At 40.7% G+C, this 27,209-nt stretch overlaps 3 protein-coding genes and 2 pseudogenes across 3 annotated transcripts; 3 read left to right on the forward strand and 2 right to left on the reverse strand.

Moving 5' to 3' along the window:
- The first annotated feature begins 582 nt into the window (after positions 1-582).
- On the forward strand, positions 583-1,711 carry LOC145500530 (uncharacterized; annotated as a pseudogene).
- Positions 1,712-1,825: 114 nt separating this feature from the next.
- Positions 1,826-2,263, forward strand: LOC145500531 (uncharacterized). The gene has a single exon (XM_081480058.1). It carries the CDS (start codon positions 1,826-1,828, stop codon positions 2,261-2,263), a length of 438 nt encoding a protein of 145 aa, XP_081336184.1.
- A 6,866-nt stretch (positions 2,264-9,129) lies between these two features.
- On the forward strand, positions 9,130-9,817 carry LOC145499800 (uncharacterized; annotated as a pseudogene).
- Positions 9,818-14,018: 4,201 nt separating this feature from the next.
- Positions 14,019-15,190, reverse strand: LOC145500074 (uncharacterized). Its single transcript, XM_081479568.1, has 2 exons — positions 15,143-15,190; positions 14,019-14,753 (listed from the first exon to the last, which is right to left on the reverse strand). Exons 1-2 carry the CDS (start codon positions 15,188-15,190, stop codon positions 14,169-14,171), a joined length of 633 nt encoding a protein of 210 aa, XP_081335694.1. The 3' UTR covers positions 14,019-14,168.
- Positions 15,191-16,670: 1,480 nt separating this feature from the next.
- Positions 16,671-25,899, reverse strand: LOC145499889 (uncharacterized). Its single transcript, XM_081479412.1, is given in 2 exon segments — positions 16,671-17,954; positions 17,956-25,899. Coding segments are annotated over 2 exon segments (7,506 nt in total). The 5' UTR covers positions 24,595-25,899; the 3' UTR covers positions 16,671-17,087.
- Positions 25,900-27,209: the final 1,310 nt, after the last annotated feature.

The raw sequence follows: 27,209 nt of genomic DNA on the forward strand, positions 1-27,209 counted from the left end.
AGCTCACTGTTCTTGGAACTTGAGCATCAATGTTCCTGAGGCAACTAATTTTCCATCAATGCTCTCCGTTCTTTGTCTGCTCTACATGCTACCTCCTGTCTGGGCCGCGCCTCTGCATTCTCGGTTCCAGCAAGTAAATCTGGGACGTCTGCTCTAAATGCTACTTCCTTATGGTTGCCGAAAAGTAGCAAAATTTGACAAAAAATATTTTCATTCGATAAATGACTTATTTTCATTCGTTAAAAATATTTTCATTCGATAAATGACTTATTTTCATTCGTTAAAAATATCTTCATTCGATAAATGACATATTTTTATTCGCTGAAAATATTTTCATTTGATAAGTGACATTTTTTTATTCGCTTAAAACATAATCATCCATATATGACATGTTTTTATTCGCTAAAAATATTTTCATTGGAAATGATATATTTTTATTCGTTAAAATATTTTCATTCGATAAAAATATATTTGTTCGATAAAACCATTTCCATGCTCTTTTTGCATTCGATAAAAATTATGTTTATTCGATGTTTTTTCATTTGATAAAAAGATATTAACGATTAAGTCACGTGACCCAAGGAGGCATGGCCACAAAGCATTTACGGCAGGGTCACAAAGCTTCCCGCCATTATCCAAAATCCTTACGTTCTGTCTGAAAATGGCGACAAATCTAGACCCAGATGCAACAGCAGATGCAACTACTTGGAATGATTTTTTTATATTCGCTGAAAATCTACTGGATAGATGCGAACACAGTGCCAGAATTATAAACTTAGAGTTCCACTCAGCGGCGCTGCTTTTCAATTGTCTTGACCAGGTACTCTCCGTTCCGCGAAGTGTCCTTGATCAGAGTGAGGATCTATGTTGTAGAAACAATTTACTGCAGCTCTGTGATTGTTTTTCTGAAATACATCAGTTCTGGTTTGAGAGGATGACTGAAATAGGTAGGAGAACAGTAAGCCTTGTCGATTTAGGATCCCGTAGCGTTGCGCATACATCGCAACCTGGAAGACCAAAGTTCGTCATTGCCGAGGAACGTCTTGAAAATCTTAGAAGCCTAAGGTGCTCCTGGAATCAGATTGTGCAGATGCTACGAGTATCAAGATGGACTATCTATCGTAGAGTGGAAGAGTATGGGTTGGGCTGCGGCAGGTGGTCAAACATAAGCGATGACCAACTCGAGGAGGTTATTCGCGGGTTTATATCTCGACATGGAACGACAACTGGACAGTCGTATTTGTTAGGGCATATTCGATCTCTGGGCCATCTCGTACAGCGTGAACGCGTCCGTGCAACAATCAATAGGGTTGACCCTGAAAACAGTGCTCTTCGATGGGCAACGGTAATAACAAGGAGGGTGTACAGTGTGCTTTGGCCCAACTCGTCATGGCACATAGATGGGCATGATAGTCTAATACGATGGGGATTTGTAGTCCATGGCTGTATCGACGGCTTTTCTGGAATGATTACATTCTTACGATGTTCAACCAACAATCGGGTAGATACAGTTATGTCAGCCTTTCAGAGGGCAGTACAACAGTTTGGTGTGCCTTCTCGCGTAGGAGGTGATCATGGAGGTGAAAACATAGAGGTTGTAAGATCTATTGTTCGAGAAAGGGGCGAAGGAAGAGGCAGTGTTATTGCAGGGCCATCCACAAGAAATAAAAGGATTGAGCGTCTATGGAGAAAAGTATTCCGTTGTGTTTAATAGAAATAAATAAATAATACATAATATTTTAAGAGGAGGCCTCCAATCACCATAAGGTGGTTTTCAGGAGGGTCCTCTGAGAAGTTTCTTTTTTATTTATTTCTTTTTTATTTCATGCCGTTTTTTTATTCTTTGGAAGAGAATGGTTACCTGAGCGCAAGTAGCACTCTGCAGATGTTTTTACTACATCAAGTGTTCCTTCCACGAATCAGTGTTGCCCTAGATGAGTTTACAAGAGCATCTAATTTGAGGCCAGTACGAACCGAGCGCAACTGGTCACCTGAGAGGCTGTGGGTCAATGGCATGCTTAATCGACAAATGCAGAATGAGGCAATTACCCAAGATATGATAGAATGGTATGGTACTGACCTAGAGGGCCCATCTCCTTTAGAGGAACATGGATCTGTTGAAGTTGAAGACATCGAGAATCCTTTCCCAGCAGAACTGTTCGAAGAATTCAGACAGCTAATTAATCCAGTGGCTGAATCTGGTAGCTTTGGTGTAGACATATATTTGAGTGCTCTTGAGGCTTACCGTGAATTGCTTGAGTGACTTTGAATTTCCCTTTGACAACCTGTAAGTCATATAACAGGAGTACCCAATTCCGTGCTGTGCTCCCACGTCAATTACCATTAATAATTAACTTTGCTAGGAAAAAAATATCCGCCCTTCACTGCTAGCAAGATCGACTTTATTTCATAAAACTCCCAGCCAGACATAATGAAAATTTGGAATACCGAGCTACAAAAATGGCAATTAGCCAAGTAGCCAGCCAGCAGTAAAGAGTAACATTCGAAATACCAGCAAGGCAATTATAGGCCCAAAATTGTTCTGGCTAGCGTATTGACCCGGATTAAAAACAAACGCATTGTTCAGGACCACTATTCAACAGCCTATTGTCTGTTGACTATTTTGCCGCCATGAGCATAATCTACACTTTGATTATGTTATCACTTAAAAACTGAACAGTACAACGTACCATTTACGCGGATCGGACAAGTTGTCTCCCAACACGGTCGGTTTTTTTCCGATACTTCAGATGCCTTTCACGTTCAGCATGCGTGTGACAGTTTGGCACGTTACGTTCTGACATCTAAAATGATTCACACTAATGTTTAAAATAAGATCCCTCTAATCCCTCTAGACATTCAGATCAAACTTGCTTTCACCAAAGAAATGCTTGTTGCGAAATTACTTCTATGTAATGCTGTAAGGGAAATGACCAAAAAAATAAATAATATTGAAGTCCTTTACTAATACATATCGGCCTTACATCTACATTGCTAGCCCAATAATCATTGTAATTTCAACAAAAACAGCACACTTTTTTATGTTTACCCCGATGTAGTAGTTTACAATTCTTTCTAATTATTTTTTTGAAAAATATAGGGTTGTGCCAGCTCCCTGAAAGGGAGCTGGTTTAGTATTGATCAGTAACACCAAGTTTACCTCAAAATATCGAAAAACGTCGTTTTCTTTTTCTTTGGACAACTGTTTTCTCTGAGCTTCCCACAGTCTGCAATTGCGAGATAAAAGTGTATAAACCACATTAGAATCTTTATCATAAAATGAATTAAAAAAAAAAATCTTGATAATACCTTGAATGTTGGTGATCCACCCCAGTCCATGTCGCTGATCCATGCCTTACCCAAGACTGCAAAGCACTGTCAACACAACTTTCACAAAATTAATTTAACTCGAAAGTTAAACAACCAAAGACAATCACATTCCTAGAGGTAGTTTACCGTAAAAATTTCACCAGGACCCATGCGTGGGGGTGTGAAAGGCCGTTCACCGTAAAAGTTTCGCACAGTTAAGTGCAAAGTTTCGCAGCAAAGACCCCGGTGTTGTTGGGATGTTATAGGCCGTTCACCGCAAACGTTTCACACAGTTAAGTGCAAAGTTTCGCAGCAAACACCCCGGCATTGTTGGGATGTTAGAGGCCGTTCACCGTAAGAGTTTCACACAGTTAAGTGCAACGTTTCGCAGCAAAGACCCCGGCATTGTTGGGATGTTAAAGGCCGTTCACCGTAAGAGTTTCACACAGTTGAGTGCAAAGTTTCGCAGCAAAGACCCCGGCATTGTTGGGATGTTATAGGCCGTTCACCGTAAAAGTTTCACACAGTTAAGTGCAAAGTTTCGCAGCAAAGACCCACCGCGGGGATGTCAAAGCATCATTACGTCTAGAGATTCGTTAACAACATGTATCAATCAGATCAATGTAATGTCATAAGTATATACTGGACGATCAGCATAAAGACATTCACAAACTTAATCTCGTGGTTTCATCAACAAATTTGCTCATCTCCTCTTGGGTACCAGTCCATGATATCGGGTAACATTTGCAGTATCTTCAGCTATGCTTCTTATAGTTCACGCAATCAATTTTGCACCTGCAAAATGATACGTCTATAGAAAATGCAACATACTGCACAATCCCTCTTATACCGGCGTCCTCCTCCCCCTCCACACACACACACACACACACACACACACACACACACACACACACACACACATGCATCCAAATACGCATACAGCCACGGACACACAATAATATACAAAACTGGTGATACCATTGGAGCCCCTGAATGTAAGCTCTAGATAAAGAACTACGTTCACAAAAGTAACTCATTCATGAGAGTATTCAATGAAATGTCTTAGATTTTAACTGATATTACATTGCTGAAAATTACATTCCCTGGGGCAAGTCAAATGAAGCAAGGATTTAACTGTTTAAGAAAGCAATAATCGCGGAATGATTTTTCACCGCTCATTTCGCCATCAAACTATAACCCAGAAGCGTGATTTCAGTGAATGGTGTGAACTGGTGCCCCGGCTCTCCCCTATTTTTTCGTGTGCCATGTTTCGCGCTTTGCCTTAGCTACATGAACTGAACCGCGCGATAATTGTTCCACGATATAAACACTGTCCATGCCATCATAAAAAGAAGGACAACAAGGCGAAATGTCTCCATTTCCGCTAACAACGGAGGCATCAAAATAACTTGCTCTCTGACAGAAACTGAATGTGCGAAAAACACGCGCGTTAAGAAATGGAAACGCATAAGAAATTAAATTACATATTATTGTCCTGGCGCTATCGACACCGAAAGAACGAAATCTGGGATGACATGACTGCCTTCTGGTCTTTTCTGACCTTTGACATTTAAATCCCAAAGTACAGTACAATTAGCATGGAACTAGATCAATCAGGTGTGTTGGTCAACCTTTCAGGCCAAAGCTTCGGCGATACCAAAAGGCAGCAATAAGTAATCAGCCTTCAGTTATATAAAGAACTCGATCGGACTTCAGTAAAGAAACCGATGGAAACAACACTTTCTTGCACCGGGAAAAAATAATCATTTCAATATCTCGTTTTGTCCAAGACGCGGCAAATGTGTTTCAATAGGGAGCTTAAGCAACGACGACGACGACGCCGAGGACGACGCCTAGTAAAAAATGAATTCATATTTTACAAGCAAAATTCGCGAATGTGTAGATCTGTTCAGTACGCCAATGGCTCTAAAAACTTGCTCAGATTAAATATGCAACGACGGCATACAGTTCCAGATGAAAATGTGAAAAACTAGCCGTCGTCGTCCACGTTTCGTAGACGACGCAGAACTTGATCATTTCACGTTGTTGTTTTGCAGAGGACGACAAAGAAATGTACAAAAATTTATAACGCACGTGCACAGCTATTGTTTTGCTCATTAAACCTTTTGTTTAGTGACACTCTCGTTGCCGTCGTCGTCGTGGTTTGCTTAAGCTCCCTAATAGCTCATGTTCGACGCGTTAAAAAGCGGTCATCATCGACTGCAGTACCGGGATCGGATTTACTGGCCGTTAAAGTTACAGAATTAAAATTACACTTGGAAGTAAGATCACTGTGGATGAATGGACTGGCAACTTCGAAAACCCTTCCAAGTTCGGAGACATATTAGGCCTTTTCTGGTCTTGCTTTTCACTGAAGCTGCACTTTCCGTAGGGTTTGAAATACAATACAGTGGCGAATACAGGTTGAAAAACTGCGCCGGCTTTTCCCGCACACGTTGCTTATCATGATCAATATTAAATATATAGACTGATTTAGCTAGTTCAACTCCAAAGTAGTTCTTACCTGAACCTTTGAATTTATCATTGGAGTCCTGAGAGTTCTCTGGCAGCCAAACCCTCAAACAACTGGTCGGCGAATCCTGACCGCGCTTTAACCGACCGTTGAACACAAAATTATACGGGAACAATGTCTAAGTTACAAAATATTATGAGGTTACCGGAGTCTTACCGGGCATCTGGCAAGAAAGGGCAAAATGTGGAAAGACTGCACGAACCAAAAAACGTCATTACCAGATAACCGGTTGTATCTAGGTACTAGGTGACATGAAAGCAGAACAGACGATGATTTTCCGCGACGGGATCAACGGTGGTTTAACATACAACTGAACGTGGGAAAAGGGAGCGTCAAGGGAAAAGAAACTGATCTAATTTCACTCTATCAATGACAACAGAACAGACCTCTATTGTTTGCTGGTAAATAAAATTTTGATAAACAACTAACATTATATTGTAAGCATGTTTTCAAACAAAGGGTCAAGCAGTCAGAGAGTGTCGAATGACACACTTCAGTCATTTCACAGTGATCGCATCCGGAACGTAATTTCCAGCCAGAACTGATTTGTAAAACCACAATGTAAGCAATTTGTACACCAAAAAATTTTTCCAGCTAGCTAGCTCTTTATAAGCTAAATTCTCAGCAAGATTCTGTTTATTCCTACGATTCCCAGCCAGTTCAACTTTGGTCTGCAGAGCGGATATTTTGCGGAGCGGATCCAACGGGTACTCCTGATATAACAGACCAGCAACATGCTGAAGTTCTTCAACTATACAATGCAGGCTCCTAAAATTTCGAAAAGGCACGTTCATGTGCTAAACGCAATCTTGAAATAATCAAAGTGCTCTGTGAGCAAACTCGCGAATTGAACAAAAGAATTACAGTATTTTTTGGATTATGTTTAGTATTATCTGGTTTGGGGAATATTGTGGTTGATTTTCATATTTACAGTACGAGCAGTAGTTCAGTGTTCGCTAATGAGGTACCGAGGAAACAAAGTAACATTTGGATAAGAAGGCATTACAACTGAAACGATCATGGCATTACGTTTGACCACGGTGGAAGAGGTCATGTGTTTTAAACATTTATCATTTTTGTTTCTGGTTCACCAGGAAATAGTTGGCAGTAAATGTGGTTGAAAAGTGAACAGTGGAAATATTGAAAAATCAAGGCAATTCTGTCTTAATGAAAACATTACTCATTCTCCCTTTATCAAATGAGATAAACAACGAGCTTTGAGTTTTGTTGCAAAATGGCATTTTCAGGTTCTGCTTATAAGGACGTACATGTACAAGGACGCGTTCATGACATTTTCGATGGAAGTTTCCGATGTAAAAATTCCGTGAAATGCAAAGTGTAGGAGATATTTTCATTTCAAGTTGCAAAAAGACGACGAGGAAACATGGCGCAGTGAAAGAAAGATGAAAGTTGTAAATAAAAAAGAGTTCAAAAACAAGCCAACTATTTTGAGATAAATCGTATTTCAACTGTGCAAAATTAGTGCCCACTTAGTTCTTTTCTCAGGAGTTTTGTAGTAGCTGAATAAAACTAAAAAAAATGCAGTTGAACGAGGCGAATAAACTAAACAAACACGGCGCGGCGGTCGCCGTAAATTAAATATGCAGAAAACCACAGTGCAAAACTACCGTTAACTTTAAAACCTAAAATTTCCAAAGAAAGGTAACCAAATGAAAGAAACACGACAGGAAGTTCAATAACAATAAATTTTCATTCAAGTTGAGGCAAAAGAAAACAAAAAAACTATCTAAAAGCAAAAAAATGTTCAAAATTTCGCAGACGTGCTTCGCTGCGTGACAAAATGTTCAAATTATTCTTCACGCTGAAGCAAAAGCGTGAGTTTTTGCCGACGGCTTTTGCAGTCATTTTATCGGCCGTGGCTTTACTAGTCGTTCAAAACTTTGAATTAAACTTCGAAGTAATACTGGACATTACCATTTTTGTTTTCTAAAGTCCAGGAACCTGCTTGAAATCCGCGATCTGTATTCAAAACCCATTTGACAGCGCACCGACTTTGTAAACACAAGGTTGTATTTACCTTGAAAAGCATCCTTAATCTCCGTGTCAGAACTTTCTGACCCCAAAACTACAGCTTTGACTCCTTTCTCGTTCAGGCTGGACACCTGATCTTTCATCAAGGAAATCAAAGAAGAAATAACACGACAAACTGTCTCAAAAACTTCTGTTTCGCCATGTTCAAAAAATCAAATCAAATACAAACGGCCTAATGTGAAATGTTAAACTCTTTGCAGATCCAGACGGTGATTGCGACGACTAATGTATCCTTCAACTACTACCTTGATTCACTCCGATTTCTTCGAAACCAAGCTTCTTGAACAAAACGTCTTGTTTCAGCTTACCTGTATTGTGTGTAGCTTGCAAAGAGCCTCGGTGCAAAACAAGTCATGAAGACCTTCCCTTAAAACAAACTTTGTGACTCTATTTGCCGACGAATGAACACATGTGACCTCTAAGCTTTAAAAAAGGCACTGTCGAGCGTCAGAAAATCCACGAATACTAAATATACTCACTGACAGTTGTTCGGTGAAGGACAAATTAACCTTCAGACGACAGGGGACAGACAATCCTCGTACAGACTCGAGCCCGCTAGTTATCAGCGGTTCATTTAATTGTGATCTTCATTTTCTCCGTTTCATTCATGTTATGCTCACTTAGCACAGGAAAGTAACCGCATTGGAAAGTAATCGCGATCGACTCCGGGTACATGTAGATCTCTATTTTTTTTCCTTTCGTTTTTCAATGTTTTTAGTGATACAATAAATAAATGCTCTGTGTTTATATCATTTCGCTCGCTATATGTGCATTTACCATACCATAACCGTACTTCAACGACTTCTGTTTCTGTAAAATCCGTACGAACTCCGCATTCAGTGAGAACTTGTGCTGCTCATCGATTTTACGATTCTGGATGTTCTCATATTCGGTGGCCGATTCTTCTTTAACTTATATCTTTCGATTTAGACCTTTAAAACAGCTTATTTTAATTAAAGATGGACAGCAATTTAAAAGTAAGCCGCGAGCGTACCTCATTTGCATAATGTTTACAGCCCACCGAGCGAGCGACACATTTCCCCATAACTCACGATAACTCGTGTTGCGCATGCCCAATTCACGAGTTAAAAAGACTACTTGTGGCTTTTAGAGCGGTAAAATCACAGGGTAGTGTATAAATTAACTATTTGGTTGTTTTTTTTTACGTTTTTATTAGCTTTCCAATACATGTAATAACTAACCATTTAATAGGGTGAATTGCTAGTTCCTTTTATTTGACTCCATAAGCACATTAATGCAGGAATACAGCTGGCGACTCGCAAGAGAGTACGTAGCCGGGTCTCACTGAAAGCATTTGTATGTCAGGACACAGCAAGGAGAAAATTGAAAGCATGTATACTTGTGCCCCATTAACTAAACTTTCAGATGAAGAAAAAACTGGACTGGAGTATATTAGAGGTTATGTGCTTCATGATCTTCACACCAAGCATGCTAGTAAGTCACTAGAAAGTGAGCGGGCAATCTCCATCCTTAAGGCTGGCAAATTAGCGGACCAGAATGCTATTGAATGCCAGAAGTTAACTTCATCCTTATATCGTGGTGGTTTGTGGGCAGTTTCAAAAAATGCGCAATCAATTTTTGAGAGAACTGAACATTATTTCAGGGATGCCACTTCGAGGACTAATGTGCAAATGCTAGTATTATATCAAGATCTGTTCATGATGTTGAAGTTGTCTCATACAATTCAATGTTTTCCAATTCTGAACTGATAATCAATAGTAGTGTTGCCAAAGATGTTTTGCACAACATCATACAATTGTATGTCAAAGTGCGTTCATTTTTTTTTCTGCAAAAGATATTATGTACAAACAGAAGATTAGATTGAAACAAATGAAATCAAAAGCACTCCGTATGGATATAAGCAGAGCCTCCCATGAGTATGACCAACAAAGGCAAAGCTAAACTCTGAGAATAATCATGCAATAAACAATTTTATTTATTGTGACACCTTGACCAAATCATGTCCATATTTGCATGTTTATAATAAGTTACTGTTGCATTTGTTGTTGAATAATGTGAACACAAGTTTACTTATACTTCAAAACAATAACCGACTAAAAATAAAAATTATTTGCATTCATATGTGCAAGTTGAAATATATACATAGAAAAATACCAGTAGCTGGTCAATCAGCATACATGTCACAATGTGTATCTAAAAAATCAAGGATGAAGCCTATTTTCAACTGAGGGGCTTGAAAACGAGGGTCCGATGCGAGAGTTCGTAGGGAGGTCTGGTACCTCATACTAAAACAAAATAGACGTCATCCTAGTGAAAAAGTGGCGGGGTGGAGGGAAAACACTGCTACACTACTGTCTACCAAGGTTACTTTTGGTATGTTAGCACACACTAAGGAGAAAGCATTTATACTTGTGTCCCATTAACTAAACTTTCAGATGAAGAAAAAGCTGGACTACAGTTTGTTGGAGGTTATGTGCTTCATAGACTTCATACAAAGCATGCCAGTAAATCATCAGAACGTGAGCAGGGAATCTCCATCCAGCTGGCAAATTAGAAGACCAGAATGCCATTGAATGCCAGAAGTTAACTTCATCCTTAAATCATGATTGGTAGTTTGTGGGCAATTTCAAAAAATGCTCAATCAATTTTTGAGAGAACTGAACATTATTTCAGGGATGCCAAAACAATAACTGATTAAAAATAAAAATTATTTACATTCACAAGTGCAAGTTGAAATATTTACACAGAAAAAAATACATGTCTTATACATATTAAACAATGTATACTTGTTTACTTATAGAAGACTGCGATAAAACTTCCTCTAGCTGGCCTTAGTTCAGAGACAACAGCAGTAGCTGGTCAATCAGCATACATGTTACAATGTATATCTAAAACATCAGGGACGGAGCCTATTTTCAACTAGGGCGGGGGGAGGAGGGGGTTGAAAACGAGGGCCGGATATGCAAGTTTGTAAGGAGCTATGGTACCTCATAGTAAAACAAAATAAAACATCATCCTTGTGAAACATTGGGGACGGGGACTAAAAGCCCCCACCCTCCCCCCGTAAAATAAAATAAATGACACTGTGTATAAGGCAATCATTGTTTCTTTCTCTTTGTCACTGGGTCATTTGAAACATTGACCCATGATCTGTCTCTTTCTTTCCTTCCACGCGTGTTCCCAGACTGGCAGGAGACGCCACCGTTGTACTCTGATGGTGTTGTTGTTGTAGCCAAACGTCTTCATGTCAGGGTTGCCATTTCTTCTTCCCAGCTTTCTTTGGTTTCGAAAGTATTTGTCTAATGGATCTTGGCAGAACCTCTCAGTTAAGACATACTCTACACCTTCATTCAGAGGAAACTTTGTTGTCTCTACAGCTGAATAGGCTGAGATCTACAGGCCTTCGTAAGTCTGCCACAGCAGAACTCAGTATCTGGGCTGCCAGACTTACACGCATGGTTGAATAGGAATTCAGATTAATGTGATCATAAGTTATCTGGGCATCAACTTCAAATCATTCTCAACATCTTGGTTAAACAGCTGAACTATGTGTTGCCAGATCATCATTTCACATGTACGTAATAGTGGGATAGGGGATCTCACTCGGCCACTCTTCTCGCCACTTCTTGAATTCGGCATTTGGTGCAGACGGCAGTTTCCAGATGCCGATTCCTTTCGTCCCCCGACACGTACCGCACCAAAAACCGAACAGTTATCGTCGGACATTTTACTTTCGAAATGATGAACTTTTGAAAACCATTCAAGCTGACGGAACTACATTGTTTTAGAGTTTAAAACACGTCAAATGACCATATAGTTCGCAAACGACGCCATCTTGAATTTGTGTGTGCGCGGGGTCATTGTCATGAGACTATAACCTATCTCTCTGAAGTTTGCCGGTCTTCATAACCAATCCCCTCTACTTACTATGTTTAGGCCTGAGGGGGCAAGTGTTTGGAGTTGGGAGACAGAGGCTTGGATTCGAGGAACAGGGGTTTGCATTGGGGAGATGCAGGCTTGGATTTGGAGAACAAGGGTTTGGAGTTGGGGGAATGGAGACTTGGATTTTGGGGATAGGGGTTTGGATTTTGTTGGCAGATTTGGAGTTAAGTCAGGGGAAAGGAGCTCAGATCTGGACAGAGGTTTGGATTTGGGGGACAGGGACTGGGTCAGAGGTTCTGCCAGGTTGGGTTTAATGGTTTTGGGGTTGGTCCTTTAAATAGGTTCTTTCAAACTCGATCGAATGTTTATATCAGGCTATAAAAACACAACATAGTCACTTTCTGCTTCTCCTGTGAAATAAGAAAAAAAAAAGGAATTATAATGCGATCTTGAAAACCATGCTTTGTTTACTTAGCCTTGAACAAATAGTGAATCAAAATAGTGGTTGTATGTATTAAATCTATTGTTTTCTCAGTTGGCAATACATCATTCAGTATTACCTCGCCGATGACCATCGGTGAGATTTTCGTGTCTTTACTACACAGACAGAATTACATTACCGATGATCATCAGCGAGATTTTCGTTTCTTTATTATACAGACAGCATTACCTCGCCGATGATCATCGGTGAGATTCTCGTTTCTTTATTACACTGACAATATTACCTCGCCAATGATCATCGGCGAGATTTTCGTTCCATTATTATATAGACAGCATTACTTCGCCGATGACCATCGGTGAGATTTTCGTTCCTTTATTATACAGACAGTATTACCTCGCCGATGATCATTTTTCTACTTCTTGGTATGCGTCTGTCCTCTAAGAGATCATGGGTAAGAAAAAATTAAAATGAGCTTATTTCTCCCCCCCCCCCCCCCACCTCTGGCATGCACCCATTCCTTAATATTGTTGGTGTTGATCCATCAAAGTGAAAAGGCTAGACGGGGCTGGAACCGATGTGAACCACCTTAAAATGCGATTTCTTAAAACATAAATTCCTAAGGAGTAGGGTTGGCGCAGTGATGAGAGCGCGCGCTCGGCGTCACATCTGGTTTTCTACGCTCTTATTACTTTATAATTTCATGACATTATTCAGTGTCATGGGGTTTCTTTAGTCAACAAACAAGAGAAAATAAGCAAGCCCCTCTGTGAGCTGCAAGAGGTGAACAGAAATTAGCAAAACCCTCCTTCAGCCAGTTCAAGTGAACATGTATCTCGCACTGGTTTTAAATTACTTTTGGTAAGAAAACACACTGTTTGCATCAGATTCCCTGGTTTATTTCAGGTTCGTTATGCTCAATACACTACAACAAAACTAATTTACGTTACTCAACAATTCACGCCCGGCCAGTCATTCTAAACTACGCAGTTACAGGGGAGAAATTAATTGAAAATCTATCCTGAACTTCAAAATCATATTAAATTTTTGAGCAAGCAAGTTTTCGTATAATGGAGAGTTGATTGCCAAAATTTTATCCTGCAGGTTCATTATAGCTTGGTTTTCATATGATGGCGGTATTTTTTGTGTAATCAATCTTAGGGTGCGTTTCTTTGCGAAAATCCAAATCCGGATTCTTAGATCCAAAAACGGATTTTGCATTTCTTTACTAAAATTCAAAAATGGATCATGAATCTGAAGAATCCACACTCTGAGTGGATTCATTAGATACAATCTAAATCCGGATTTTTAGGATTCGTGATCTGTGCGTTTCTTTGGGAACGGATCCGAAGAAAATTCGTTTGGCGAGCGGTTTTCTCGTGAAAAGTCCACCAAACGTGGCGAACGATCATGGTAGGTTTTCAATGCAACTTTGGTCGTAGAATTGACTTAAAAGTTAAAGAAAATCGTGATTGTTTAGGAGATATTTCACTGCTACACAAATTTCATAAACGCTAGAGGGATTTCAAACGCAAATAGCAGCCATTCGTCGCCACACTCGGTGCTTCACAAGTTCACGGGAGGTAAATAGTACAACCGATCTTTTTATTTCTTTAATTTTCGGAACTTTTCGTCTTTACCATCTGTTCAATGCTACTACCTCATCTTCTGGTCATAGAAGGAGCTGTTGCTGCGGTAAATTGTCCACGAGGAATAAATATTGGCTAGCTGCCTTTTTCAAAACAACCACCAAGCACGCTGTTGTCAAGTAAAGGCAAAAATCCCTTTTTGGATTTTTCGTTTCTTTGGTAGTAAACAGTCCGCATGATCTAAGATCAAAAATCCGATCTTAGATTCTCCTAGAGAAACGGACCCTTAGTTAAGTTATCAATTTCATTTTGCTAAACCTAGCTTAATTTGTTAAACTTGTCTTTTGATAGGACTGGGACGTTAGCAGAGAATTCCGTTCTTTCAATAGGGAGCAACGGCGATGACAATAACATTCGAAAACTCCTTCCAGAAGTAGTTTCGGGAAAGAATAGATGGTGAAGTGGTTAACGTCATTTCAATGGTACGTTCACCAAGCCACCAACCCTCGGACCTTCTACTCTTCACGACGTGTATCGAAGCCCAACTTAGACCACGGGCACGAAACCTATCTTTAATACTATTAAGAACCTGTTCAGCGTGATTTCCAGTGGGCGAGCCCACTGCTTCTGAGAGGGACACTACAGGAGAGCGAGCAGAATGTTTAGGATATTTTGTAACAACATAGTTCACACCCGCATGCCTTAACTTCCAGCCGATTCGGGTGTCATGGCCATTAAAAGCGTGATTTTCAAAACCTTTAACAGGATCATACACGGTAACCACCCAGTATTGACTGGGATAGGTTCGCTCCAAATAATCTCTTAGGAATACGGCTAAATCGTGGCGGCTTTTGCCGCTATGAGCAGATACAAGGCTCATGACTTCATCCTTGTACAGAGTGTCTGAAAGAAGTAAGGAGGATATGATAAATATGGACTTCAGCAAAACGATATCTTTGACTTTTGGCTAAAATTATGAGCCCCGGGATCTTGGCACGGTATTTTGACCTCGAGAAACATATATCAAATTGAATAAAAGCTAAAAGGGGGTTAGTTTGTAAAGCATCTGTGATGCTGAGTCGGTGGTGGAGTGGAACAAAATCCAGTTTTAGCAACAGAATTGACAAAGTAAATTCCCACCATTAATGGTAACATTAAAGAGCTGACGTTCAGAGCGCTTGCTCAGCTTCAGAACGAATCAAGGGATTGTGGGTTGCGTGTGGTTATATATCGATTGGTGAGTTACGCTATTTGCGGAAACATGGTGACATGAAAAACAAGAATAAATTAGCCGAAAAAAGAGTTTATTGATTCAATAGGAAATTTGGAAAATGAACTTTTGATCTGGATTCTTACGGCTTTCGATGTTGCCTTGATGAAGGAGGAAAGACCGCCGATTGCCATGTTCGAACAAGCAGTGAAGCTCCACTAATCGATATAAACACCGCACACAACTCACAATAAAAGCTAAGTTGATGTCCTTATGACTCCGTCTCTAACCTGTGAAATAGTATAATTTTAGCAAACTTTCATTTCATCCTTTGCTATGCCTGTAAATTCATTCTGTAATCGTAATCTTCTGATACATACCTATATATTCACAGCGGGCTGAAGCGGTTGTCCCATCCTGCTTGGTCCATACTCCTCCTTTACAATAAACTCTAGATACTCCTTTGAGTTTATAATCGTTATTGCAATGAACCGTGCACGTATCGCCTTCATAATTAAAACGTTCCGTGCATGTAACATAACCGTGGGGTACTGGGAAACTGTCTGTACATCTTTGTCTGCATCGTACCATGTTACCACAGCTTTGCCGCTGCCCATTCAAAGTGCACCTACTGGTTTATCGAGATATACAGTCAAAGACGTAGTCTTTCAATTCCATAAGTCATTTTACATTTTTCATCTTTCAAGCAAACACTTAGTTGTTTCTTCTAGATCCTCATAATGTTGCAATAACAAATGCTGGAGGGAAAATTTCTGCTAAACGAACTAACATCACGTGACAGAAATGAACTTCGTTGTTGGCTATTACATCTAGAACCACGTGACAAGATTACGTTAACATTCAGCAGCTTTCTGTTATCGTTCTAATTGAATTTTTAGGTCGGACATTTTCAAAGGGAATCGTCAATTGTCTTGAAAAGGGACAGTAAGGGCAATTAGAGCACCCGTAATTGTAAGTTTATTACAAGCGGAGGAAAGCATCTAAGTCTTTTTCGTCATCATTAGTCCTTGAATCACCTACCTACTGCTTCCAACAGGGCGATAAACAGTTTGTCTGGAACAAATATAAAACCCAGAATGAATCACTACAAAGGAAATTCTTCAAATACACTAGGATAAGCCTACCTTTGCATCATGTGCCAGCACTCGTCTTTCCCACAATCATGAAGACAGTCACGTTAGCAATGTTAATCTAACCTTCAGAAAGATACGTTTAAACCTTCAACTTCGTCTCCTTATAATATCAATATACTGCCCAACAGACAGGCAACTTTGTCAGCCAGGGGGTGTTATCTTGATATAACCCCAAATTCCTTTAACTAATAGTGCAAGGAACTGTACAGCCACAAAGAATTAATAATCAAATCTTGAGAGTTAAAGGACCAACACATTTACTCACTTTTCAAAATACCAACGTTTTCAAAAAACACAAATGAAAGTGAGCACATGTATAATTTACCTTTTTCCGTTTCTAAGGAGAACAACTCGGGTTGTTCTGAAAGAAATACACAGACACTTATTAAGAGTTGAAAACACACAAACCAAGACGAGTAATAAGCAAATGAGTACCCTCTTGTGAACTGTAAAATATCGCAGCTTTCATTTATGCATTGAGAGGCCAAAGAATTTTTACACGATGCGTTCAGACGCGTAAAGTACTTTCAATATTCTTCGTAGTAGTATTGAAATTCGCTTTTTAGTGCGATGCTTCATGCATTCATTCACGCAAGGTTTCCTGCTCAATTGTTGTTAAATTACTTATGTCACACAGCACGATTAACACAATAGCCGCTGAGCTTATTTTTTTGTTGTAACTGCAATAAGACCAGATATACCTGCAAAAGAAATGCAAGTGAGCTTGTCTATCAAAACGTATCTAGACAGTTACTCTGATCTCAACTGAATTTTGCATTGGCCCTTTACCTAGGTAGGCCCTCAAACAAACACAGTCAGCTCATTAAAAAAACTTTATCCTGTAAACAGGCGTCCTGGCCGGCGTCATGTTCGTATTTAACATATCTTCCATTCAGTCGACCCTTTGTTATTCTGAATACATACATCAATCATTTACTTACGGTGAACAAATAAGCCTATGGTCTGTCCAACCTGTTGCGATGCTCACAATCGCAGATATGTAGTTAAAGCCCAGTGATTCACAAATCTCCATGCTTGCAGAATGACTTGCGGGTGTTCCTGTTTCCGTGACACATACTCCTTCCCAGTTGCCGTTATTTAATACTTCAAGTCGTCCTTCATATCTGGTTGGCATTGGTTGAGCTAAACGCAGCTTAGAGCATGTTACCCGTACTTGGGAATTGCTTGAGCTGAGCGTTACACCCTCGGGATGATTTATGCCCACACTTCTGCAAGACAGGGTAAGAATGTTCTGTGCTGGAGTAGACGAAACAGTCGTCCACGCTCCGCCTTGCCAAAGTTGAAGTAAGCCACTTTTCCTATTCCACTGATCCTGTACTCCGACGAGTCTGGCAATAGGCTCACACGTGTCATCTACGTATCCAATCCACTTTCCATCGTTGCAAACTCGTCCGCCTTGCGGTATCTCCCAGTCACTTTCCCATCGGAGACGATTCGTCTTCCCAGAAAATACGTGACTTGGAAGATATAAGTTGTTGCAGTGAATTTTAACACAGTAGCCTTCGAGGGGATTGTTCGACGTGCCATACCTATTTGTGTGTCTTATATAGTCACAGGGAAGGTACGATCCATTATCAACAGTTGGCGGTCGTGGGCAATTTAGCGGCTGACAGTTAGGAACTGTCCCATCCCAGGCTTCATCCACACAGATACGTTCCTTAGGTCCATTAAGCTCGAATCCTTTGTGGCAAACATAATAAGCTTTTGATCCCTCGTGATGTCCGTCACTAGAAACCTCTCCTTTACTCGGCTTCGTGAGAACAGGACACTGTTTTATTTTTTTTACAAACAGGAAGGGCGGGAATCCATTCTTGGTCTAAGCACGTTGCATTTTGTTCAGTGTGGTCGATGTAAATGTTATACCCCGTATTACATTTCACATCAGCGATTGTGCCGTGACCTGGAGTTGATGCGGAATTAGATGGAGTATACTCTACAGACGAGTGTGGTACATGTGCTGTGGAGCAGGATCTTTTCCGACCATAGGTCAAAAGTGTGTTGGAGACTGCAATTGTTGCGTTGCACTTTGTTAATGCGAGAGCGAAGACGTAATGGGAACCTGGTTCAAGAGATGACACGGTCAGCGATGTTTGACTATCCACTTGTGCTTTTTTTAGGGTTTTGGCCGGGTCCTGTCGTTGAAAATGCACAAGGTAAAGCTCAGTTTTTGGATGTGACAAAAGACCGCTTGATTGGTGCCATGTTAGGCTTACACTTGTGTCGTTTGAAGACACAACCTGCAGTTTGGTGCTCCTTTCGATGTAGTTGACACTATTGTTCAGCTTGTCGAATCTTGCAGCGATGGCCGACAAAGCGAATCCTTCCCACAAAGTGTCATTAAATAACACCTTGAGGTGTCTGTACTTGACACTCACTTTCCAGTTTCTAATTATCACTGTCAAAAGCTCACCATAAAAAAGAACGGAGGCTAAATTAGACTCATCAACTTGTAGATGTAAATCGTTGCCGACTAAGTAAATACAAATATCAGTAGAATTCAAATGCGCCAGTGAGAGGGTATCTTCAATCTCATCATTTGCGTAGTTGTCGATTATTTTCAACCCCGAAGCCTTATAGAGTAAATACAAATCTTTCCCTTCGCCGCCAACAAGTTTATCATCGCCACCACGAGTAGAAAGCGTATCTTCGCCTTCAAGGGCATAAAGTTTGTTATCAGAATCGGATCCGATCAAAGAGTCGTTGTGAATCGTCCCATATACGTTTTCAATGCTCTTGTAGCTATCTCCCTCAGCATCACCTTCTTTTCCAATTCCAATAATGAGATCAATAGTGACTCCCTTGCGAAGAGAGCCGTCACCTTTGAAAGCAAGTGTATCAGTGCCATTGCCACCATCGATGATATCCGCACCATTCCCACCATAAATGTAATCATCTCCAGGGCCGGCATATATGACGTCATCGCCATCCCCACCGAAAATTATATCATTACCAGCACCACCATAAATTGTGTCGTTACCTTGTTTTCCTTCAAAAATTGTTCCTGTGTCTCCGCCACGTAGAGTGTCAGCCACTGCTCCACCTTCGATTTCTCGTGTCGTGTTGGTGCCGGTCAGAATGTTCTCAGAGGTCAGCGATCCCTTTAAATCTTCCGCAGCTGCAAGTATACTAGTCGTTTTAGGATCAATACGTTGTGGCGAATCGACAATTCTTCGGTCGACAGCGATTATCATTCTGCATGGATACTGTTTTGAAATATTAAAGACTACTTTGTCCGCTGATATAATCTGAAGGTGCTGATACTTTACACCACGGAAGTAATCAAGAATGCGAACACTTAGTGAGCTAGGTCGTGTGTTTGATTCCAGAATGACATCATTTTGGCCATGAAAATACACACGAATGTCATCAAATTCTATTCCAAGCATGAGGGTATCCGTCTTGTCGTCGTCCGCATAATTGTTAATTTCATTAAACTCTCCATACCCGTGATTAAACACGTAAGTGTCCGATCCGTTCTTTCCCTCCAGATGCTGATAATTATAACCATTGCCTGTTCCGGGGTCGAGGTAATTATTAAGATTATTTCCGTATATTCTGTAACTACAGTGACTTGATTTCAATTGGAAACGGACTACGTGTTTCCAAGGCTCATTCTCCAAATTGTATGGTATTACTCCAGTGTCGCACCCTGCACGCGTGCATTGACATTCAGTCGGATCCTTAGATACTTCGTATGGCTCGAATTTCACCGTCTTACTATTTAGTCTTGACGTAATCCCATCAACAGTTCGTATTCCAAGATGCTGGTTGTCAGCCGAGTCAAACCAATTATGAAGTGTTATGATTGGTGTCTCATAATTTGAGACAATCCTCAAATGGTTATTGTCCTTCTGCAGTCGCAGGTTCACAAATGTTTCCTCTATGTACAACAAATCGACCTTCTGGCGATTGTCAAAGTTGTTGATGATTGCTCTTTGACATGTTTTCTTAATTACATAGTTGTCAGTGCCTTTCCCACCCTCGAGATAATCTTCTCCTCCAGAACAGCTCAAAAAGTTTGTCTGTGCATTTCCAACTACGCGGTCATTGTGTGGGGAATCGGACAGAGTGGCGACATTGGAGTAACCAGGTGGTTTGACACAGTCTGGGCTTGGGGAATCCGATAAATCAACACAGATTCCGGTGGCGGAATTTTTGTAGTCCAACATAATTGGTACTTTGGATACTCGTCCGCTTTCACTGGTAGTAACGTTAAATACAACATGATCTCCGGAGGTAAATAGCACATGCCGGTATCGGTATCCTAACTTCCAGTTGGTTACGGTAAAGCACGAGCTCTGTGCATTGTTTCTGTCAGTTGCAGACAAGTCATTACCTACTGTTTGAATGTCTATCATTTCAAAGGGTACGTCAAAGACAATAACGTCAGTGGTGTTTAAGTAATCTTCTGCATTATTGTCAATAACATCGCAGCCTTCATTTGCTCTGATAATGTAGGTGTCTTCATCTTTTCCCCCGGTCAGGTGATCAGCACCACGACTCCCATCTAGGATGTTATTGACATCGTTGCCAACAATATGATCGGTTCCGTTCGATCCCGATACTTGTTTCACTTGACTGTATTTCCGATCATTGAGTGAAATCGTTTGATCACCTCTTGCTGTACCTAGATCTAGAGCCACCGCCACACATTGAACAACCTGAACACCATCGCTATTTAAAACTTGTTTTGGAACAAAAATTACCCCGTCCAGACTACGAAACGAGACATGACGGTAATATGTAGGATCTCCGGGAATGAACCAGTTGGTGATACGAATGTGATGGCTCTGGGAATAAGTGACATCAAGATCAGTTTTACTCTGATGACATCGGATGTTATCATAGTTAACGTTTATGACAACGATGTCGCGCAAGTCATCTTCAGCAAAGTTATCGATGACTGTTTTTCCGCCGTCCGACTGGATAATGTAGAGGTCACTACCCGAGCCTCCTGTAACTGCAGACATTTCAGGTCCTAAGTAAAAGGTGTCGCTGCCACCCCGCCCATACAGATTGTAATGATAGTTTCCAGTAACAAAGTTAACATTTAACTTGCCAAAGTTACAATCTGAATCTTTTTTTCCAGGGGGTTTTGTTGTCGGCTTTTGATGCTGTACGGCATAAAATGTGTTATTCTTGGAGTTTCCATAATAAGTGCCGTAAACAGATTTCTCATGGAGATTAGCTCCACAAATTACATCATACGACTTAATTGGAATAAAAAACCAGAGTTTTGCAGTTTCGTGTTTGTATTCGAAAGTCCTGGACTCTCCTATCCCAAGCACGATGTTCTTAACATCAGAACCAACTGTAAATGTCTTACGTATTGTTTTATGACTGCCAGAGACGTCACCGATTTCTAACGTAGCTCGGTTATTGTCGTTGAGCCTGAAGTTTATATAACCGCCAAAACTTGACAGCATGCCTTGGGTGAAATCGATCGTCCCTCCACTCCCATCTTTTTCTCCAATAATCTTGTAATAACTATCGGGGTTTGTCAGGTTCCGAAGGAGTGTTTTGTCGTATTCCTCCTGTTTTCTATAGGACTCCATTTGTCTTCTGAGGCCTCCTGTTAAGAAATCTGCAGCTCCATCCAAAAACCCTTTCACTAAGGCTGCAAGAAACTCCAACCCAGCCCACGGACTTTTCCAATTCACTTTCTCCATTTCTGCCATAATGTCGATGTAAAAGTCGTCAATGGCCATTCGTATTATTGAGAGGACAATCACCAGAGGTTCTGTAATGACTTCCGCTTCCGGGCAAAACGTGCCTATTAGGCTCAGCACAGTCGTGCTAACGTCAAGTGCTAAATCGATCACACGTAACGGTAATATTTTGAGGTCTGCCGGGTTATTAAGATTTAACTTAGCCAACTGCTCTATGTCTTGTTCAATGAAGTAGATATCGAATGCAAGTCCTACTACAGGGATGTCGCCAAGTAACTCTCCGATTCCTCTCTCTGCAAACCGTTCAACGTTGGTAGATAACCTTTCCAAGCCTTTCTCTAAATTCAGACCTTTTGCTAACCCTTTAGTTGCACTACTTATAACTCGTTTTCCAACCTTGGAAACTATCTCATTGAGCCCGGTAAGTCCTCCAAGTGTATGGGCAGACTGAGCCACGGAAATGGCACCTCGAAGGTTATCACCTTCCTGGAAGTAGTTTACAGCCCCCAGAACGGAAAATATCAGACCGTGAACAGCTAGACCTTTATTTACCTTGGAGTAAGCCTCGGTAGCTCCAGACCTTTTCGATTTTGATAACTTGTCCTCGATCAGCTTGGGTGTAGCCAGCTCTTCAGGGCTTATTTCTAACTGCACGTGCTCACGTTCTTTGGCATCGCGACGATCTATCACGTCAAACTCCACCTTGTCTTCATTAACTTTAATGGAGCTCTCATCGACAGTTGCAGAGGAGTCTTTATTACCTAGTGAGCAGGCAAAGCGCTTTCTTCGACGTCTCGTCCCTGTGCAATATTTTGCGACCTTCTCGGCAATGACCTCTCCATCGTGATCTCCAGCAGCTCGTTTGCGGATGAGATATGAGGGAACTGTCTCACTGCCCTTATTATGTAGCAATTTGCGTCCTTCGTTTGCTCCAACACCTTTTTTTCTTACGGGATAGTCAGCATCGTTAAACTCTTCGTCTACGCGTTTTTGTTTGCTTGGAAGGTTTTTTAGCACCCCTTGAACGTAAGTGTCCATTGTTGGACTTCTTCCTGACTTATCAACTCCATTCAAATCTGCCAGGTTGGGAATACTGTCTGGAAACGTCTTTTCATCTCTTATTTTCTGAGCAAGATCCTTTAAAAACTTAGCTCTGACCTCATCCAACGGCCGAGCTGCTTCTGCAATCATTGAAATAGTCAGAAATTCTGTAGCAGCTCGAATGGTGTCTGCGGTCTCGAGGTCGTTGTTTGGGATTTTTAAATCTGTGGAGAAGTCAGGTTGTTTATCAAGATTGCTATCGACAGCCTCTAGCATAGACGTTGCTAGCTTATCATGGTCAGGAAATGGCTTAAGGACATCATCTAGTAATGTATCGTAAGACGCTGGCACTACACCACCTTTGCCTTTGTTGCCTCGTTTCGAAGTACCAGGCCAATCAGCATCATTAGTATATACCGCTATCTGGTGTTTACCATAACGTGGTCGACTCTTGCTCAAACGAAATTTTCTTTTCTCTCCGCCAATTGGAACTTCAAACCTCGTTTGTTTGAGTCCTTGAGTGTCGAATATGTCGTTATAAGATTGTAATGTTCTGAATACCTCTTTTAGGGGAACCTTATCAGATTCGTGAACTATCACTCTTCTAACTTTGCTTTTTCCTTCTGTGACTTCTTCATCTTCAATAATTCTTTTATTTGTTGTCTTGTCGGGGGTCGTCCATTCTTTCCACCTATCAATTGCCTCATCCCTGCTTTGGAGCAGGCTCTGAGTTAATTCAAATTTAAGTTTTGTTTCCCCTTCGGCCGCTATCTCTTTGCTTAGCTGCTCCCTTACTTCATACATTTTTGAACCAATATCCTCGCTTGTCGTCTTGAGCCAATCGGAAGGCGGTGGAATTAGACCGGCTAATTTGCTCTTTCGGACAGCAGTTCCAACCATAAAATCTCTGGCTGCGCTGAAGGCTTTATCCCTTTCGTTGGAGGAAACTGTTTTTTCTTTGTCTTGTTTCAGTAGTTCCGCATTAAAATCGGGCTGACTGTCTAAATTTGCATCTAACGCTTGTAAAGACACATCTTGTACCGTCTTCCTTAAGGCCGCCTTCAGATTGGAGTCAGACAGAGTCTTAACAGGGTCCTGAAGATTAGACAAATCCACGTCCGTGCCGGAGCGTACGGCGTGTAGTGAAAAGGTCCCGTCGCCTTTATTGGCGAGTTTAAACGTATAATCGTCGCTTCCGATTGGTACCTTAAATTCTGTGGGGTTTGTTTCTTTGCCGTAAAGAAGAGGATAATACTGCATAAACTGAAATACTCCTTTTAGAGATATTACTCCAGTTTTTTCAAATGTGACCTGTTTTCCACCTCCAGGCGTTGTTGTTTCTGTGACTGTCTTTGGTGCACCTGCCTTTAGCTGATCCCAGCTTCGTTTGACCTTCTCTTGAACCACCGCTCTGTCCAGATACTCTTGGACCGTTTGTTCGTCAGCGGGGTCAACCACTGACCTTTCCACCAGCTCGTCGGAGACATCCTTGTAAATAGCGACCAAACGATTGTCCCGCAGTATAACGTCATCAAGTAATCCCCAAGCGTGTAAGGCAGCATTCGAAAGCAAGAGACCAACTAAAAACAGAAAGGCCACCACTCGGACCCCCATAGTTGAGGGGCGATGTAATTGAAACCTGTAAAACATGAGAACAGAAGTAAAAAGCAGTATAACAATAGCATTTACCTGGGCTTGCATCTTATCCTTCATAGTGTATTCCTCATTTCGCTGAACAAAACAAAGATATTTCCCGTTTTAGAGATTCCCCTTTTCCCGTTACCCATTCCTTCATAACCCTTTCCATCTTTTAGAGATGTATGTTGACACAACATCGCCTGATATGGAACGCAAATGAGAATTAACCAACTAAAGATAAAACAATTGACAAATAGCCGTATTATTATCAATACGCGCAAACGATGCTACTTGGGCCACAAATAAATTGTATGCCTCCAAAACTCATGTGATTGTCCTATTCAAATAAACGATGCATCTTATTTCGGAGCCTAAATCACTTTCGATTGTCTTGCCTGTGTTTTTATTATGTTCTGTTCAATTTAACACATCAATATTCAAAAGCCGTGCTCGATCGCACGCATCCATGGCGCAGAATGACTTTTGTTTGTAGGAGAAATACTTACTTACTGGCATAAATTACTCTTGTCTCCCTAGAACTCCCGTGAGGGCTCTCAATGGCCTCCAATTGGTTGGGGTTGTCTCTTACAAATGCAAATTTACACAAAATTTCTAGGAGCTGCGAATACCCAGTGGAATAACTGTCCATCAACTGTACAAGTTGTCAACAGACAATAGAGTTCCGAGCATTCCCGATTGCTCCGAAATACTTTTTATGATCATATGATCATTTGGTAGAAAACCACGCATCTGCGACAGCTGCGTTAAATCTTGATCGTGTCAAGAGTCTTTCCCCGCAACGGCTTGTGGTCTGTAGAATAAATGTTATGAGCGTTTTCAGCACACTTTTGAGCCACCTCCGAAACCTCCGTAAAAACCAATCTTGTTCACTTTCCAAACTGCAATGCAAAAGAGCGTAACACAATTTTTTCTCCGTCCCGCCATATATTTTTCTATCGCACCCAGTCGCGCGATACCTGCTTTAATTACGCTCGCCAACTGAACTCTAAGCGCGGCGTGTGATGAAATTAGTCCTCAGGGAATTTACAATTCGCGGACGCCGCGTGCTTGACAAACAAATTACTGCAATTATTCTTTAGCGCTCTTTAATTGCAAGGTATAGTTGCATCCTTTTGAAAACTACTTGTTCCCAAGATCGCATTATACCGTATAGCTATTACCCTGTTTTGGAGAAGTGAGAAATTTAAACAATTGCCAATAAGAAACAATAACAAAGTAACGAAACAAAGAACAGAGATAAAATTGTCTTGATGAGCAGTGGATCTCGGGCTCTCACGCCGTCACCAATAGATGACAATAGGTAACAATAGCACTTTAAACGGCCAAATGACTAAATAACTAAATAAAAATGACTAAATAAAGTACCCACGCCGATCGATCGATGGGATAGTTCTCCTCGCTGTTTGAGAAAGGAAATGCTTATCGAACGATTTATAATTGTCATATGGCTAAACAAACCTCTGAAGTAACTCATCAAAGCATTTTTTTTTTAGAAAAAATTGAAATAGAGAGAAGCGTTGTACAGTGGTGCGTGGCAAGATTTGTTACGAAGCCCAGGTGCTACGTATTATGTTGCATGTAAATAAACGTCGAAAACTCAGAACTTTAATTTTAATAAATCCACTTGTAAATCCAAACATCCACGAGCTAAAGTACTGCGACAAGCATTTCGATCAGCCCAATTTTAGCGATTTAGGTTCATCTATTCCAGGTTTTCTACAGACATCAAAAGGAACTAAGTACGGGAACCAAAAGAGCGAAATTATACGAATGCAACCCTTACCGACTGTTTCGTTCCAAGTACAAATGTCCAATGTTCTTCAAAAACAACAACATGGCGGATCGCAAATCAGAGACAACCCACATGCTTCATAACACGTGAAGCAAACACGTTACGTCATACACAGGTCCGCACAACGTGCGCAATCGTAGCTACAAGATTACGCAAGTCACGTGGACTCAGGTTAAATGAGGAAATTCGTGATTCAGAGCCCATTCCTAGACTCAGTTCCTTACGACTCGAGTAATCAGATTGTTTTGCAGACTGACTAGAGGCACCTTTAAAGTGCCACAAGCAACAAAATTTCTTGTAGCTTATGAATAATTAGCGAGGATAGATGCCTTTTCCAATCGTTTTGTCGTGACAAGGGATGAAATTTTACGAAAATTTCACTCTGTACCACTGGCTTTTTAACAGAAGTCCTTGTTAAAAAGGACTGAGGTTATAATCGGGTTATTTTGCTATATTGGTCAGTTGCAAGGGATTATTTTGTAAGTATCAATCTGTGAAACAACGGTTGTCTTCGCCTTGAAATTACTACAAGCTGTGTATTTCGGGTGGTAACTCGTCGTGAAACTATACGATCATCTTAAGAGAAAAGTTGCTCAAGTATAGTATTTAACGAAATTGGAAAAAAATCGGTTAAAAATGGGTGTTATTTAAAGTGTTTTACGAATTTACAGACTTTATAGACATGTTTTCATGCATGATAAAAAAAAAATAACACACAAACTGCGGTGACAAACATGATAATAAAACGCGTTTTGGAAAACAAAATTCATAAACTTGACGTTTCGTATGTTTCTTCACAAGTAACTAATTAACAATAACAATGACAGAAACTGAGAGAAATTTGCATATTGAAAGATGCAAACTAATATGTAAAGGT

Source organism: Orbicella franksi, chromosome 10 (assembly GCF_964199315.1).
Source record: "Orbicella franksi chromosome 10, jaOrbFran1.1, whole genome shotgun sequence".
In the NCBI taxonomy this organism is placed as follows: Eukaryota; Metazoa; Cnidaria; class Anthozoa; order Scleractinia; family Merulinidae; genus Orbicella; species Orbicella franksi.